The 16,161-nt window shown below is 41.2% G+C and overlaps 1 protein-coding gene across 1 annotated transcript in view; it reads left to right on the top strand.

The window, feature by feature from the left end:
* Positions 1-203: 203 nt before the first annotated feature.
* The window catches only part of crocc2 (ciliary rootlet coiled-coil, rootletin family member 2), a 267,028-nt gene continuing 251,070 nt past the window's right edge, over positions 204-16,161 (top strand). The window contains exons 1-3 of the mRNA XM_048604136.1: positions 204-446; positions 1,241-1,391; positions 3,559-3,704. Coding sequence (XP_048460093.1) covers positions 204-446; positions 1,241-1,391; positions 3,559-3,704 — 540 coding nt within the window. The remainder of the gene's footprint in view (positions 447-1,240; positions 1,392-3,558; positions 3,705-16,161) is intronic.

The raw sequence follows: 16,161 nt of genomic DNA on the forward strand, positions 1-16,161 counted from the left end.
AATGCAAGCTTGGGCGACAGTGAAATTTTCGCATTCTCTCGGTGTCTGTGCGGGTTTCCTCTGAGTGCTCTATTTCCTCCCACAGTCCAGGTTAAATGGATTGGCCATGTAAATTGCCCACAGTATGCAGGCTAGTTGGGTGGAGGCATGGAGCAGACTGGGCTGTAGGCCCGAGTGGAGCTGGGACAGCTAGCATGCCCTGAATGGAGCGGGATGGTCAGCATGTCCTGAGCGGAGGGGAGAGGGACAGCATGCTAGAGGCCCAAGCGAAGACAGGACAGCCAGCGTGCCCTGAGTTGAGTGGGACGGCCAGTGTACCCCGAGCAGAGATGGGGAAGATTGTTGGACTGGGGACCAATACTGGTATTCAGCGGCTTGTGAGCCTGGTCAGACCATATGTGGAAGCCTCCTGCTTTGATCTACAGCAAGGCAATTATAGAAAGACTGTAATGTTTATCTTTTCAACTTTAGTTCTTGTTTTTCTAACTTACACTAGGAATAACTGTAAGATAATGTAACCTTTTTATTCTTTATCTCTCTACTTTGTATCTAAGATTTGTAGCTAGGTACTTTGTATCTAAGATGGCTCAATATTAAGTGATATTGTAAACTTTTCACTGTACTCCTGTAGTTTTGTATTTGAGTACACGTGACAATAAACCTGATTCTAATTCTAATTCTAACTGCAGGTTTACAGGAATAGGGTGGGGGTGAGGGTCTGGGTGGGATGCTTTTTGGAGGGTCAGTGTGGACTTGATGGGCTGAATGGCCTGCTTCCACACTGTAGGGATTCTATGATTCTAATCATTTGCCCATGTAAAGGACCCAAATTAGATGGAAGTCATTTGGACAAGAATATCTGCCCAGTTTCTTGGTCTTTAACTCGCATCTTTGTCCAATTTCTGGCCATATAATAGCCAGTATAGTAAAAATCCTTCTAATGGTAGATTTTCTGGAATCCAACAGTTCTGTTTCTCAACAATATGCATTTGGATTTACACATGATATTTTTCTGCCTGCGATTCTAATGTTAACCCATTTCTGCTTGACTTCTGATATTTTAATGGTGAGAAAGCTTTTGGAAAACTGCGCAAAACAAAGTAGTTTCAAACACTGTTAAATCAGGCTTAAAGTTCTCCAGGTCTATTTAATTTTGGTCTCTGACGTAGCAGCCCATTCTGAAGTTATAGATTTGAGCAAGTGCACATGTCTCAGCTCATTGTTTTTCCCGATGTTTCAGAAACTAGAAGACACTGTACTGAACCCAGAGTTGAGTGGAAAGGACAGGAGTCTGACTGTTCGTGGAGCGGGCGAGGGCACGACACTAACTACAGTCCCTGCTCGAATCCGAGAGATAGTTACCAAGAATTTAACTGAGGAAAGAATGGAAGGTTAGTGAATTGCTCGACATGAAAAACACATTTTTAATGAGTGAACGGGCTGGTATATATTTTATATTTTGTACCAATGCAGAGATGACACTGTGTAACAGGTTTTATTCAGTGCGCTAAAACATCCGCCTCATGCTTCAGTTCTGAATTTAATCTTTTTTTCAATTTTGTTTACCTTTCCCTGAGTCCACACCCAGACTTAACTAAACAAGCACAGTGACCTCAATAGTAAACAGACTCACATAATCAAACACAAAGCAATTGAACATTAGATTTTCTTTTCACCTTGTGAAACTAAACGTATTATTTTAAACAAAATCATCCTGAACAACAAATATGTATATCGAGTCTTTTCCTAATTCCCAATTTGCTTGAGGTCCAGAAATAATTGTTGAACTATGAACATCTCTGGTGGCTGTGTTGAAGTTTATAAATTTGAGTTGGTAATTCTCAATGACCAACGTGATGAGTTGAAAGACCAACATCAGAGTTGTTCATTGGCAATGCAAATACATCCACATAATCACTGTTCTTAAAGTAACCTGGTCTGCTCATGATCAAGTATCTCGTCCCATTTTGTGTTGGCATCTAATAGATCAGAATTATGCTGAGCAAACTTTAATCTGCTTTGATCCAGGTAAAGGTAATGCAAATTTGTGATCATGATTTGATTGTTTGATAAAATCTTCAGCAATGCTTTGGGTGCACAGGGTATTCTGTGGTACTGAAACACACTTTCAAGGAAATCTACAAGATATCAATTTTGCTCCATTAAGACTTTCAACAGCTGGCCTGTCAAATATTGAGCTGCTAGAAGACTGTGGAGTCATGAGTGGGTGCTGATAGTTATTGGATTTTAGGAGGTGATACTTATCTGGAATGCTGTGCCTCTTGGAACGGTGGCTTAGTGGTAAGTACTGCTGTCTCATAACACCAAGGACTTGGGTTCAATTCCATGCTTAGTGACTGTGTGGAGTTTGCATGTTCTCACCTTGTCTGTGTGGGTTCCCTCTGGGTGCTCTGGTTTCCACCCACAGTCTAAAGATGTGCAGGTTAGGTGGATTGGGCATGGGAAATTCAGGGTTACAGGGGTCTGGGTGGGATGCTCTTTGGAGGGGTAGTGTGGACTTGACATGCTGAATGGCTTGCTTCTATACCATAGGGATTCTATGATTGCTTTGTTGGCCACCTTAAAGGTTAATGCATAGTCTAACTCCACCATTTGGTTTCATGGTTTTCTGAAATTTGATATCCACAGTAATGTGTTGATTCGGTCAATGATACAATCTGCCTCAAGTTGTTTCAGCTTCTGTGACACTTTGACAAGGATTTTAAATGGCAAATGCATCTCAAATTTTATGAAAGTGGTGCAAATGATGTGTTATCGTGCAGCTGTGGAACAAGCAAATATTTTGCTTGGTTCATAGTGTAGGAAAACCTCCGTGGGCCCAAAGGGCCTTATGCTTGCGTTTATAACTCTGTAAATAATTTGATGGGACTGTAGTGGTTGAATCTTCTCTCTGGCTCTCTGGATTATAACACAATTTAATAGTCTCTGCGTTGGTGAGCGTGCTGAGGATGCCTGTAAAATACTCTGTGGCTCTATCTGAAATTTTATTAGGGACAGGCAAAGCCCGTTGATGCCTACTTCCTGTCTGCTGTTGTGTTAGGGAGGGATATTCAGGAATTCAGTTTTGCAGAGATTTGATGTAATTGAAGGGTTGATTTGGCTCCTTCAGAGTTCAGTTAAGATGGTGGGTGTTTGCACTGGATCGTAATCCTGGAACTCCCTCCTTAATAGTCCTGTGGCTGTAAGCACTATAAATGGACTGGGTGATTCAAGAAGGAGGCTCACTGCCATCTTCTCAAGGACATCAATATTGGCCTTGTGACCGATGCTCACATCCTATAGGCAAATAAAAAAGTACAGGCCAGACTGGAGAGGAGCAGCAAGTCTTACCTCCCTAAAGGACTTTAATTAAATCATCTTAAACTGAATTCCAATTCATAATTGGCCAAGATGGAATTTAATATAAGATCAGTGATATAACCGCTCTGTCACTACATTTGATAAACCTATCATACGTGTTCGCAAGTAACAGTTAGAAAAATTCAACAGAGTCTGGTAAAAGATGTAAATCCATATTCCTTTGTTTTTTATTTACAGGCCCACAAGATAGGAGTTCCATGGCCAGTCTCCGGGAAGAGAATTCAGTGCTGCAGGAGGAACTGTCCCGACTGGAAGACCTTTTGGCACAGAGTCACGCTGAGCGTGATGAACTAGCTATCAAATTCCGTGCTGTCAGTGAGCGGGTAAGGATAGATTCATTCCTTGGACATAATTTGAACTATAAATGTTGCGTCTATCGTATGTTTAAGTGTATCATTTAGAGCCATGGAGAACTATAACATATAGTGTCCTAGGTGCCTGGGTTGGCTGGAAACAGTTTGGATGCCTTATTAATTATTTGAAATGCTGTATCCAATGTCGTCACGTTACAGGAAGGATGTGGAGGCTTTGGACAGGGTGCAGAAGAGGTTTATCAGGATGCTGCCTGAATTAGAGGATATGAGCTATAAGGAGAGGCTAGAAAGGCTCGGGTTGTTTTCTGGTGGAGGCTGAGGGGAAACTTGATAGAAGTCTATAAAATTATGAGATGCATAGCTAGAGTTGATGGACTGAATCTTTCTGCCAGCGTTGAAATGTCTAATGCTAGGGAGTGTGCATTCAAGATGAGAGGTGGAAAGTTCGAAAGAGATGTGAGGAGCAAGTTTTTTGCACAGAGAGTGGTAGGAGTCTAAAACATTGCTGCCAGAGATGTTGGCAAAGGCAGATATGATAAGGGCATTTAAGGGACTTTTAGATAAGCACATGAATATGCAAGGAATGGAAGGATATGGACCAAAGGCAGGCAGAAGTGATTAGTTTCATGTGGTGTCATGTTCGACACAACATTGTGGGCTGAAGGGCCCGTTCCTGTGCTGTACTCTTCTATGTTCTATAATATTGTGGTAGGTGCTTTTTCTGTTGTAGTGTGTACAATATCTGCTCTTGTAAGTGTTTTGTCTACTGTAGTGGAAACATGGTTACAGCACAGAAGGAGACCTTTAAAACTGTTGTGTCTGTGCTGCTCTTTTCAAGGGCATAATCAGCTAATCCCACTCTGCTGCAATTCTCCTGGGGTTCCTCACATCTTTATTTTTCTCTTGCTTATCTAATTCTCTTTGAATCTGCCTCAAAAAGGCAGTGCATTATAAGTTTTTACCATTCATTGCATAGAAAGAGTTTTTTTCAATGTCACTATTGCTTCCCTTACCAATTGGCTTAAATTGGTGTCCTATGACTAATAGCCAAAGGTGATAGCTTCATAACATGGCCAGGCTGACTGTCAAGCAACAAATCCTCCCAAAGTGCCAAAGACCAGTGGTAAGATGAGGAGAGATTCCAGGTCAGCCATGTGACGGGTTGTAAGTTGAAACCTCCTCCAGAGCCAATTTCAATTTTTGATTTTTGAAGGTTCTTGAGAGCTACATTTTGGCTTTCAGAGGCACGTTTTGATTTTGGGAACATCTTTTTCAGTCTCACTAAATCCTTTGTTAAGTGATGTGCTCATGTAGTTACAATATCTTCAGCATATCAGTTAACACACGGGGAATTTGGACTCTTGAGAAGAGGAATTAGAAGAATTCATTAATATATTAAGTAATTATGACTGCTCCAATAAACTTAAACCAGAACCCAGAAGGAAAGCATGAAGTTTCTAGACACCACAGTGTTTAACTTGGCTCAAGACAACAATCTATAAGTTGGCAACAAATACTTACTTTAAAAAAGTAACTGACACACATTTCTATACAGAAAAAAATCATCACCCTAACCCGCTTCTGCAGACAGGTCACAGGGAAATGCTTGGATAATTGTCTCATGTGTTTGTCAATGTTGAAGATAATTGGGCAACTCCTCTCTGACCCGGTGTCACCACCTCTGGTGAGTTGTATATTTGGTGGGACAGGACATCCCCAGTGATGTCTAGAACATAGACCATCTAGCACCATCTATGTTAATGTCTATCCTAAGCTAGATTGGTGTTGAAGGCTGATAAATCCCCAGGGCCTGTTAATCTACATCCCAGAGTACTTAAGGAAGTGTCCAGAGAAATAGTGGATGCATTGATGGTCATCTTCCAAGATTCGTTAGACTCTGGAACAGTTCTTCCAGATTGGAGGGTAGCTTAATGTAACCCTACTGTTGAAAAAGGGAGGTAGAGAGAAAACAGGGAGATAAAAAGCAGAGAATTTAGAAAACTGGTAGAAAGAGACACAGTCAGCATAGATTTATAAAAAGGAAATCATGCTCAACAAATCTACTTGAATTCTTTGAGGCTGTAACTGGTGGTGTTGATCATGGAAGCCAGTAAATGTGATTTATTTGGACTTTCCGAAGGCTTTTAACAAAGTCCCACATAAGAGATTAATGTTTGAAATTAAAGCTTATGCGACTAGGGGTAATGTATTGAGATGGATAGCAATTGGTTAGAAGACAGGAAACAATAGAGGTAGATGGATCTTTTTCTGAATGGCTGCCAGTGACTAATGGGGTACTAGGACCGCAGCTATTCACAATACCTGTTCATGATTTAGATGAGGGATCTAAATGAAATACTTCAAAATTTGCAAATGACACAAAGCTGCCTGGATGGATGAGCTGAGAGGAGACCACAGAGAGGCTGAAGTGTATTTGGATAGGCTGAGTAAGTGGGTAAATGTATGGCAGATGTAGTATAATGTGGATAAATTTGAGGTTATCAACTTCCGTAGCAAAAATAGTAAGGCAGGTTATTATTTAGAGTCATAGAGATGTACAGCATGGAATCAGACCCTTTGGTCCAACTTGTCCATGCCCACCAGATATCCTAAATTAATCTGGTCCTATTTGAAAGTATTTGGCCCATATCCCTTTGAACCCTTCCTACTCATGTACCCATCCAGATGCCTTTTGAATATTGTAATTTTACCAACCTCCACCATTTCCTCTGGCAGCTCATTTCATACATGCATCACCCTCTGTGTGAAAAAGTTGCTCCTTAGGTCCTTTTTAAATCTTTCCCCTCTCACCTTAAAGCTTTGCCTTCTAGCTTTGAACTCCCCCACCCCTGGGAAAAGACCTTGGCTATTCATCCTATCCATGTTCTTCATGATTTTATAAACCTCTATAAGGTTACTCCTCAGCCTCTGACGCTCCAGGGAAAATCGCCCCAGTCTATTCAGCCTCTCCATATGGCACAAATCCTCCAATCCTGGCAACATTATTGTAAATCTTTTCTGAACCCTTTCAAGTTTAACAACATCTTTCCTATAGGAGGGAGACCAGACTTGAATGCAGTATTCCAAACGTGGCCTACCCAATGTTCTATACAACTGCAACATGACATCCCAACTCCTATACTCAATGTCTTACTCTATTTGAATGGCTGTAAATTGAGAGACAGCAATGTTCCACAAGACCCGGGAGTCCTCATGCACCAGTCACTGAAAGTAAGTGTGCAGGTGAAGCAGGCAGTAATGTATGTTGGCCTTCATAGCGAGAGGATTTGAGTACTGGAATAAGGATATGTTGCTGCAGTTATACACCGCATTGGTGAGGCCACGCCTGGAATATTGTGTGCTGTTTTGGTCTCCTTATCTGAGGAAGGATGCTCTTGCTATATAGGGAATGCAGCGGAAGTTTACCAAATTGATTGCTGGGATGGCAAGACTGACACATGAAGAGATTGAGAGACAATAAAGACTGCAGATGCTGAAGGGAAGACAGATGAAGTGATTGAGTTGGTTAGGATTGTATTCACTGGAGTTTAGGTGGGAGTCTCATAGAAACCCATAAAATTCTAAGAGCTGTTGACGGGTTAGATGCAGGAAGGATGTTCCCTTTGGTAGAGTAGTCCAGAATCAGTGGTCATAGTTTAAGGATAAAGGCTAAACCTTTTATGACTGAGATGAGGAGAAATTTCTCCACCAAGGGAGTGGTGAACCTATGGAATTCATCACCACAGAAAATGGTTGAGGCCAAAACTTTATGTTTTCAAGAGGAGGTAAATATAGCTCTTGTGGCTAAAGAAATCAAAGGATATGGGGGTGGGGTGGGGTTGGGGGCAAGGGCAGGAAAGGGTATTAAACTCAATGATCAGCCATACTCATATTTAACGGCAGATCAGGCTTGAGAGGCTTACTCCTGCTCCTATCTTCTATGCTTCTATGGAATCATATTTTATGGACAGTGTCAGGCTGTTTTTTTAACTAGACTGTAGGTCAGATTTTCTAATTTTGGCATAAGCCTCAAAATGTTAATAAGGGAGACTTTGCAGGTTTAATAGAGTTGTGTTTTTGGTGCCATGACTGATACTGGTCCATCCAATTTCATTTGTTTCATCAAACTTTGTTGCAGTTAGGTGCAGCTGGGTGACTGACGACGTTATTTCGGAGGATATTTAAGAGTCAAGCACATTGCTGCAGATCTGAAGTCATGTGCAGGTCATACTCGGTGGGAGCGGCAGACTTTCCTTCCCTAAAGGACATTAGTGACCATAAGTTATTGAATTGCCTGTAGTGGGTGCTGTATCGGTTAGAGTGAGTAGTATACGTGGAGTAGTAGTGAGTACAGTCACAGATGTTTTAGATTCATCTGTGCTGCATGGCTGCTATATTCTTTGCACTGTGCTGTAAACTTATGGATTACGCTCCTGTTTAATGAGTGCAGTGCCTGCTGACCCAATCCCTGTAGTGGATGCTCTCCCTGTTATAGTTGCTGTTTTTCACGTTGGAATGCATGTTATGTCTGCAGTATTGGGTGCTACACAACAGCAGTGTGTGCTAGTTCATAGAATCCCTACAGTGTGAAAACAGGCCATTTGGCCCAACAGGTCCACACTGCCCCTCCAAAGAGGAGCATCCCACCCAGACCTGTTCCCCTAACCCCACATTTCCCATGTCTAACAGACCTAACCCAAACATCCCTGGGCACTATAGCATGGTCAATCCACCTTTGGAGTGTCGGAGGAAGCCAGACCACCCAGAGGAAACCCACACAGAATGTGCAAATTCCACACAGACAGTCACCCAAGGGTGGAATCAAACCCAGGTCCCTGGAACTGTGAGGCAGCAGTGCTAACCACTGAGCCACTGTGTGCTAGTTGGGGCTGTTACCTGCTGTAGTGTATCTCGTGACTGTCATTCTGGTTACTATACCCACATATAGTAAGTGTTACACTTTTTGTGGTAGATTTGGATGTCCTCTAAGAACATTTTGAGTCATTTCATCATATTAAAGGCATTAAATAAAGGTAGGTTGTTGCTGTATTTTGAATGCAATGCAATTCAATTGGGTATTCTTGAATCATCAGCAGGGGGCAGCATTCTTTCAGCCTGCAGCATGATAATCCCCAGTGTGGCTGTGTTAGATTTAACCTGATGCTTTAACCCTAAGCACTAACTAGGAGGCTATCCTTTCTAAAAGTTGGTTCGTACTGCAGTCTTCTATTTACTCACACTGAACAAGGCAACTGAGATGCGAACTGGTGTGAATTACTGTCACGAGACTGTTGCATTTCTATGGCAGCTTTAACATTAATACAATCTCAAAGTACTACATAGTTTACACTGAAAATTGCTGTTGAATCACGGATGAAGAGATAAGGTCAGGTAAGCAAAAGCTAGGACAGTGCTCTAGGAGTGATGTAGCCTCTACAAAAAGTGGCCAGAACAAACCCCTCAGAAGAAAACTTAGTCATGACAAGGACTTAGAAATAAAGTCCTTTAGCATTGGTTCTGTCTGATCGGTAAACTCTTCCACTCTTACTGCCTGCCCAATCACAAGGATTTACAGATTGATCATCATCCTGTTTGGCTGCATCTTCCAGTAGGGATATTAGGTTCTGAGCTCAGACTTGAAGCTGGAGCCCTGGCCCAGAGTTAGGGCTGTTACCAGTGTAATCCTGAAAAAAATACATAACTAGCCTTGAGGTTGAAAGGAAGATGAGGGGGAGATAGCAGATGGAACACAATGTGAGAAAGTGTGAGGTTATGCACTTTGGCATGAAGAATAGAGGTGTAGGCTATTTTCTAAATAGGAAAAGGCTTCAGAAATCTGAAGCACAAAGGGACTTATGAGTCCTAGTTCAGAATTCTCTTAAGGTTAACATGCAGGTCCAGTTGGCAGTTAGCAAGGCAAATGCAATGTTAGCATTCATTGTGAGAGGGCAAGACTACAAGAGCAGCGATGTACTGCTCAGGCTGAATAATGCTCTAGTCAGGCTACACTTGGAATATTGTGAGCAGTTTTGGGTCCTGTATGTAAAGTAAAGTGTGCTCGCCTTGGATGGGATCCAGAGGAGCTTTACGAGAATGATCCGAGGAATGAAGGGCTTGCCATATCAAGTGTGGTTGAGGACTTTAGGTCTGTACTTGATGGAGTTTAGAAGGATGAGGGGGGGGGATCTGATTGAAACTCTCAGAATACTGAGAGTCCTAGATGGATTGGAAGTGAAGAAGATGTCTCCACTAGCAGGAGAGACTAGGACCTGAGGGCATAACCTCAAAGTGAAGGGACGACCGTTTAGAACTGAGTTGAAGAGGAATTTCTTCAGCCAGAGGGTGGTGAATCTATGGAACTCATTGCCACAGAAGGCTGTGGAGGCCAAGTCATTGAGTGTCTTTAAGACAGAGATAGAGGGGTTGTTGATTAGTAAGGGGGATCAAAGGTTATGGGAAGAAGGCAGGAGAATGGGGTTGAGAAACATATCAGCCATGATCGAATAGTGGAGTAGATACAATGGACAGGATGGATTAATTCTGCTCCTACACCTTATGGTTTAGTCCAGTCATGCCAGAGATTTGAATCTAGTGGACTGTATATTTGTAGCAGTTAGAGGACAAAGGAAGAAGGCTGGTAGCAAACAGTACAAGGAGACCGCAGTGAATGGAATGGTTTAATTGAGGGAAGGATAGAGAGCTGGTGGTGATCAAAGAGACTGAAAGATAAGTGCATTGGTGGGATTGAAAGTTGGCCAACAGAATCTTAAATTCAGGACTCTGGGGATAGAGAGACAACTAAATTAACGAACATAATGATAAAATATGAATAAAATTTAGTGCTGGACAGCTTCCCCACAGCATAGCTTTGAACAAGTTGAAGTGTTTGAATTATTTAATAATTCACAGATGATGGTGTTGCTGGGTGTTTTTTTGGGTATCCCTAACAGCCATGGTGGTGGAGGATCTCCATTACTTACAGATATGTTGAACTTTCAATTGCAACACGTGTATTTAAAAAAAAATGAAAATGCAGCCGAAGATAACTATGGATGTAAATTCAGTGAATGACTGGAAAGAGAGACCCTGGAATATCCCAACTGTGGAAATGTCAAGGAAGCTTCAAAGGGATGGACATAAAAGGGAGAAATGCACTACAACTGAACTGTAATCTTCTGGAATTATCTCAGATTGTGAACATGATGGGAGAAAAGACAATGATATGGGAAAGAGACATGTTTTGTGTCTTCCCCTTTCAAGAGAATATGAGAACAGAGGTTAAAAGCAAGTTCAGCCTTGATTTGTGGAAGAAGGTGTGCTAGAAAGCTGAGATGCTCATGTGTGCCAGTGAGCACAGGTACATGTGTGTACTAGTCTGGGTTTGGTTGTTAGGGTAAGCTCACAATTGAAGAACCATTCAGAAATCACGCCTGAATTACAGGTAAATAACACTCTTACTCAGAGTGCAAGAAGTCAGCTAGCTCACAAACCATTCAGAAGGGAACAGGGCATGATAATTTCAATCAACCTGCAAAGCTAGGTATCTCAATTGACTACTTAACTACAAACATTCCACTATTACCTCTTCACAGACAAACCAGAGAAGGAACAGTTTAGTTTCCAATTTTTTAAATTTTATTTTGGGCTTGCTTCTCATTTCTAATCAGTATGTTATATCATTATTTCTTCTCACATTCTCAAGAAAGCCTGGATAAATTGGCTCCTTTTGAAATGTAAACCTCATTTGGTGTGGGAGAATACTATCCACAAGGGAGGGAACCCTTTATAAATTAATCTTGTTGTGATCAACCAAGGGGGTATGTGAATAAAGAAGGGGAGCTAGTTCATTCCTTCTCACCTTAGACCCCAACAAATGGAGGCATCCTGTATGGAGTAGGAATAACTTGGGAAACTTTGTCCAGAATCTGGTCATAAAACAGTGGTTCTCGAGATGGTGATGATGAATTGTCTTTGTGAACAACTACAGTCTCGGCGGTGAAGCTGGCTCTGCAGGCTATTCAAGGCAATTACAGGATTTTGATCCAATGATGATTGAAGGCTGCTGACACATTTTCAAGTCAGGATGGGTGACTGATGGGACACCTGTAGATGGTGGTGTTCCACGTGTCTGTCACTATGCTCTTTCAAGTGATTGTAGTGAACACTTCTGTTTTTAGACCAGTCAGCGGTATACAATGGTATTCCCCAGTGTCCTTTTTTATTCTTTCATGCAACATGGATATCACTAGCAAGACCAACATTTATTGCCCATTTCTAATTGGCTTTGAACTGACTAACTTGTTTCATTACTTGTCTCATTACCATTCCCCTGGACTTTTTGCCAGGAAATCTTTTGTTATGTATCCTTTCTGCCCTCCATCCTATCACATAACTTCTCTCCATTCTCCCTTTTACCTCCCTTTCACTCAAAACCTATTACATCCTCTAACTTGTCTTGCTCCTGATAAAATGAATGTTAACTCTATTTTTGTCTCTGCAGATGCTGTCAGACCTAATGAGTATTTTCCACATATTCTGTTTTTAATTGGTTTAGCCTTTATCTGACTGACAGTTCACTGTAACCGTGGATCTCAAATTTTCAGGTCAATGAAGTGTTAGTAACTCTATGCCAGGTTATAAGTAGGAAATATTACATGCAAGAGAGTGGTTAATTGGACAGTCATGTATTGGGCATGATTTGAAACTTGAGAAAAGGTCAGAAAATCATGGGTTGAAATTCCCCCTCAGAGACTTGAATAAATGATCTAGACTGACATTCCAGTGCATCAGAGATAGCAAGAACTGCAGATGCTGGAGTTAGAGTCAATACAATGTGGAGCTGGAAGAACACAGCAGGTCAGGCAGCATCAGAGGAGCAGGAAAGTCGACATTTCGGGTGTACACCCTTCATCAGGACTTGAGTGCATTACTGAGGGAGCACTTCCCTGAGGAATTTATGAGCAGGTGTGAGCCATTTAGCTCCTTGAGCTCTGTCATCCAATAAGATCAAGATTAATCTACAAACTAACCTGCCTTGCATCCTGTTGAGATGTTGTTTTTCAGATGTTATACTAGGCTGAGACCCCAGTCCTGTGTGGGTAGAATGAAAAGATTTGATTATGTTAATATGATGAACATCCATCTGGCACAGGAAGAAAGCGTCCATCTTCCACATTAATTTATTCACACTATCCAGCAGAGCATAAGTACAGGGTAGGATTTCCTAGTTAACCAGTTCAGAGCTGTTATGACATACCTCTAGAGGAAGTGGGATTTGTACCCAGACCTCCGGGCTCAGGAGTCGGAACATGGCCACTGCACAACAAAAGCACTATCGATAACTGCAGAGTAATTAAAAAAAATTGAGCTATTGTTTCCCTAATCAACCTGTTCAGAGATGTTATTACACACTTCTGAAACAAGTGGGATTTGAACCCATACCTCCCACTCCAGGGGTAATGACACTACCACTGCACCACAAGAGGACATAAATGCACAGTACCTTCCACAGATCAACATTTCTCAGATGGAAACTTGTTCGTGCATATGTGCTGAATCTTTCTAATGAACTAGTCCAGAGATGTTAGACACACCTTTGACGCAGGTGGGACTCGAACCCAGGCCTGCTGGTTCTGAAACAAAAACAGAAATTGCTGGAAAGCTTCAGTAGATCTGGCAACATCTGTAAAGAGAACACAGAGTTAACGTTTTGGATTCAGTGACCCTTCCTCAGAATGAGATAGAGATACTATCACTGTACCATCAGAATCCTTTTCCACATGTGCCCTGAACATATCACAACTAGTATCTGCTGTTCTTAATCACAACTAGACTATGCACATCTAATACTCAATTGACACAGAATTTGCAACAGTAGAACATTATGTTACTTGGAAAAAGAGTTGGGCCTCATGACTTACATACTCAACTTCTAAAAGAGCTGGCTTCAGGGATACTGGGTAAATAATTGTCATCTTCTGACATTCAGTGGATTGGAAGGTAATAAATCTAACACTGCCACATGAAAAAGGTGTTTGGGATAAAACTGGGAACAACAAGCCAGTTAATCTGATGTCAGCAAAATGCTGTAATCTATTTTTAAGAAAGCAATAACAGGAAACTAGAAAATCATGGTGTGGTTCAGCAGAATCAGTATGCTTTTACAAGAGGAAAGGTTTGTTTCACCAATGCATTAATGTGTTTTTTTTGTGGATGCAACTAGCCAGGCAAAGATAAAGGAACACCTCTGTTATTAATTCTTACTCAAACTCTGCATCTGTAAATATTACTTCAAAAGTACTTAATTGACTGACTGTGGAGCACTTTGCAACATCCCGAAGCCTTTAAGAGCACTATGTAAATATGAGTACTAACTTAAAACCTTAAAAATCTTAGAACATCTCAGGAAATTGCTTGATAAGAAACAATGCCTGTATTTAAAAATAGTTTGAAGTATGTTATTTCAGGCTCGCAGTTGGGCTGTTTTGGTATTTTGTCAATTTTTAAAGAGTTAGCTAAAATATTCTGCTGTCAATGTTTAAATTTTCTATTTTATTGTTCAATTTATTGACTCCTTACTTGTTGAATCAACTCAATCAAGGCTACTGCAGAAGTGAGGGTGAGGAGTTGGCTTTGGCCTCACAGACATATCGTATACTATTAATATCAGTCAAAAGTCATTAAAATTTGCCACTCTGTATTCTTCCTCCAATGCAAATGCCAGAAATTGCATTGTAATGGTTCTATTTCTTGTGTATAGATATTTTCTGAGCAACACTGTTCAGAGATGTTATTACATGCTTGAACCCAGGCCTGCTGGCTGAGAGGTATGGACACTACCAGTGCACCACAAGAATTTCTCCATTTCTTGTGTATTTGCTTGCTTATATTTGGCCATATGTGCTGTAGACTCCAGTTTTAAATTATGGTTGAAAACTTCAATGGTGAGAAGAATAAACTGGAAGCCAGCTAAATCGTTCCTGAAAATTCATTGTCCCAGTGTCAGCAAGACCCATACTGATCCTGAACTCAACTCCAGCAGAGAATTGAAGTGAAGGACTGTCTTGATGAAATGCACCCCGAATTCCACTCCTTACTTTCAAACTGCACTCCCATGATTGTCATAGAGTCATTGTCCTGCACTTTGATTATGTATCTCACATCTACTACTTGCCCCCAACAAACTGCTTACTTACTTTGTTTCCTAGTTCATTCAATGCTAAAAACAGGTCTGTTAAGGGTCTTGTGGCACAGTGGTAGCATCCTTACCTCTGAGCCAGAAGGCCTAGGCTCAAGTCCCATCTATCCCGGAGGTATGCCATAACTTGTCTGAATGGATTAAGGGCCTTGTGATGCAGTGGCAGTGTCCCTACCTCTAGGCCAAAGGCCTAGGTTCAAGTTCTGCCTGCTCTAGAGCTGTGTTATAAGACATCTGAACAGGCTGATTCATATGTGAAAAATATCCACAAATGCATCTACCTCCTTGTATAAGTATGCTGTAAGTTGTTAAGTGTAAGTATTTTGTAAACGTCAATGAAACCACCTCTCATTCTTAGAAACTCTAAAGAATACAGGCCTAGTTTGCCCAATCTCTCTTCATAGGACAGTCCCACCGTCTCAAAATGTCTGGCAAAATCTTTGTTGTACTCCCTCAATGGTAGTAATATCTTGTGATAAGGAGACCTAAAGTTTACACAGGACTGCATGTGCGGTCTAACAAATCTCCTGTAAAATTGAAGCAAGACTTCACTACTCCTGTGCTCTCATCCTGTTGCAATAAAGGCTAACATTCCATTAGCCCTCTTGATAGCTTGCTGCAGCTTCATGCTAGCTTTCAGTAACTTATTGACTAGGACGTCTAAGTCCCTTTGTACATCTACACTTTCTGGTCTCTTACTACTTAAGAAATACTCTGGTCATCTGCTTCTCCCACTGAAATGGATAACTTCATATTTTTCTACAATATATTCCAATCTACTATGTTCCAGTTCATTTGCTAAGCCTTTCCAAAATCTTCTGAAACTGCTATACAGCACATTCCCACTTAGCTTTGTATCATCCACAAATTTGGAAATAATTCAGTTGGTCTCCACTTCCAAATTGTTGATATATTGTGAGCAGCTTGGGCCCAAATACTGATCCTTGTGGTAACCCACTAGTCCCAGCCTTCCAATGCATGAATAACCCATTTCTTCCTTCTCTCTGTTTTATGTCTGTTAGCTAATCATTAGTCCATGGCAGGACACCACTCCTATGTCATCTGCTTTCAGTTTTTTAACCAGCCTCCTGTGGGGGACTTCATCAAAAGTATTCTGAAATTCTAAGTGTCCTGAGTACATCAACTCTCCTTTATCAATTTTCATTAGTAGCATCTTCAAAAAACTTCAAAAAAACATGATTTTTCCCATTTGCAAATCCATGCTGACGATGCCCAATCAGATCATGATTATCCAAATGGAGATAGTAA

The sequence above is a fragment of the Rhincodon typus genome, chromosome 13 (genome assembly GCF_021869965.1).
Source record: "Rhincodon typus isolate 14 chromosome 13, sRhiTyp1.1, whole genome shotgun sequence".
In the NCBI taxonomy this organism is placed as follows: domain Eukaryota; kingdom Metazoa; phylum Chordata; class Chondrichthyes; order Orectolobiformes; family Rhincodontidae; genus Rhincodon; species Rhincodon typus.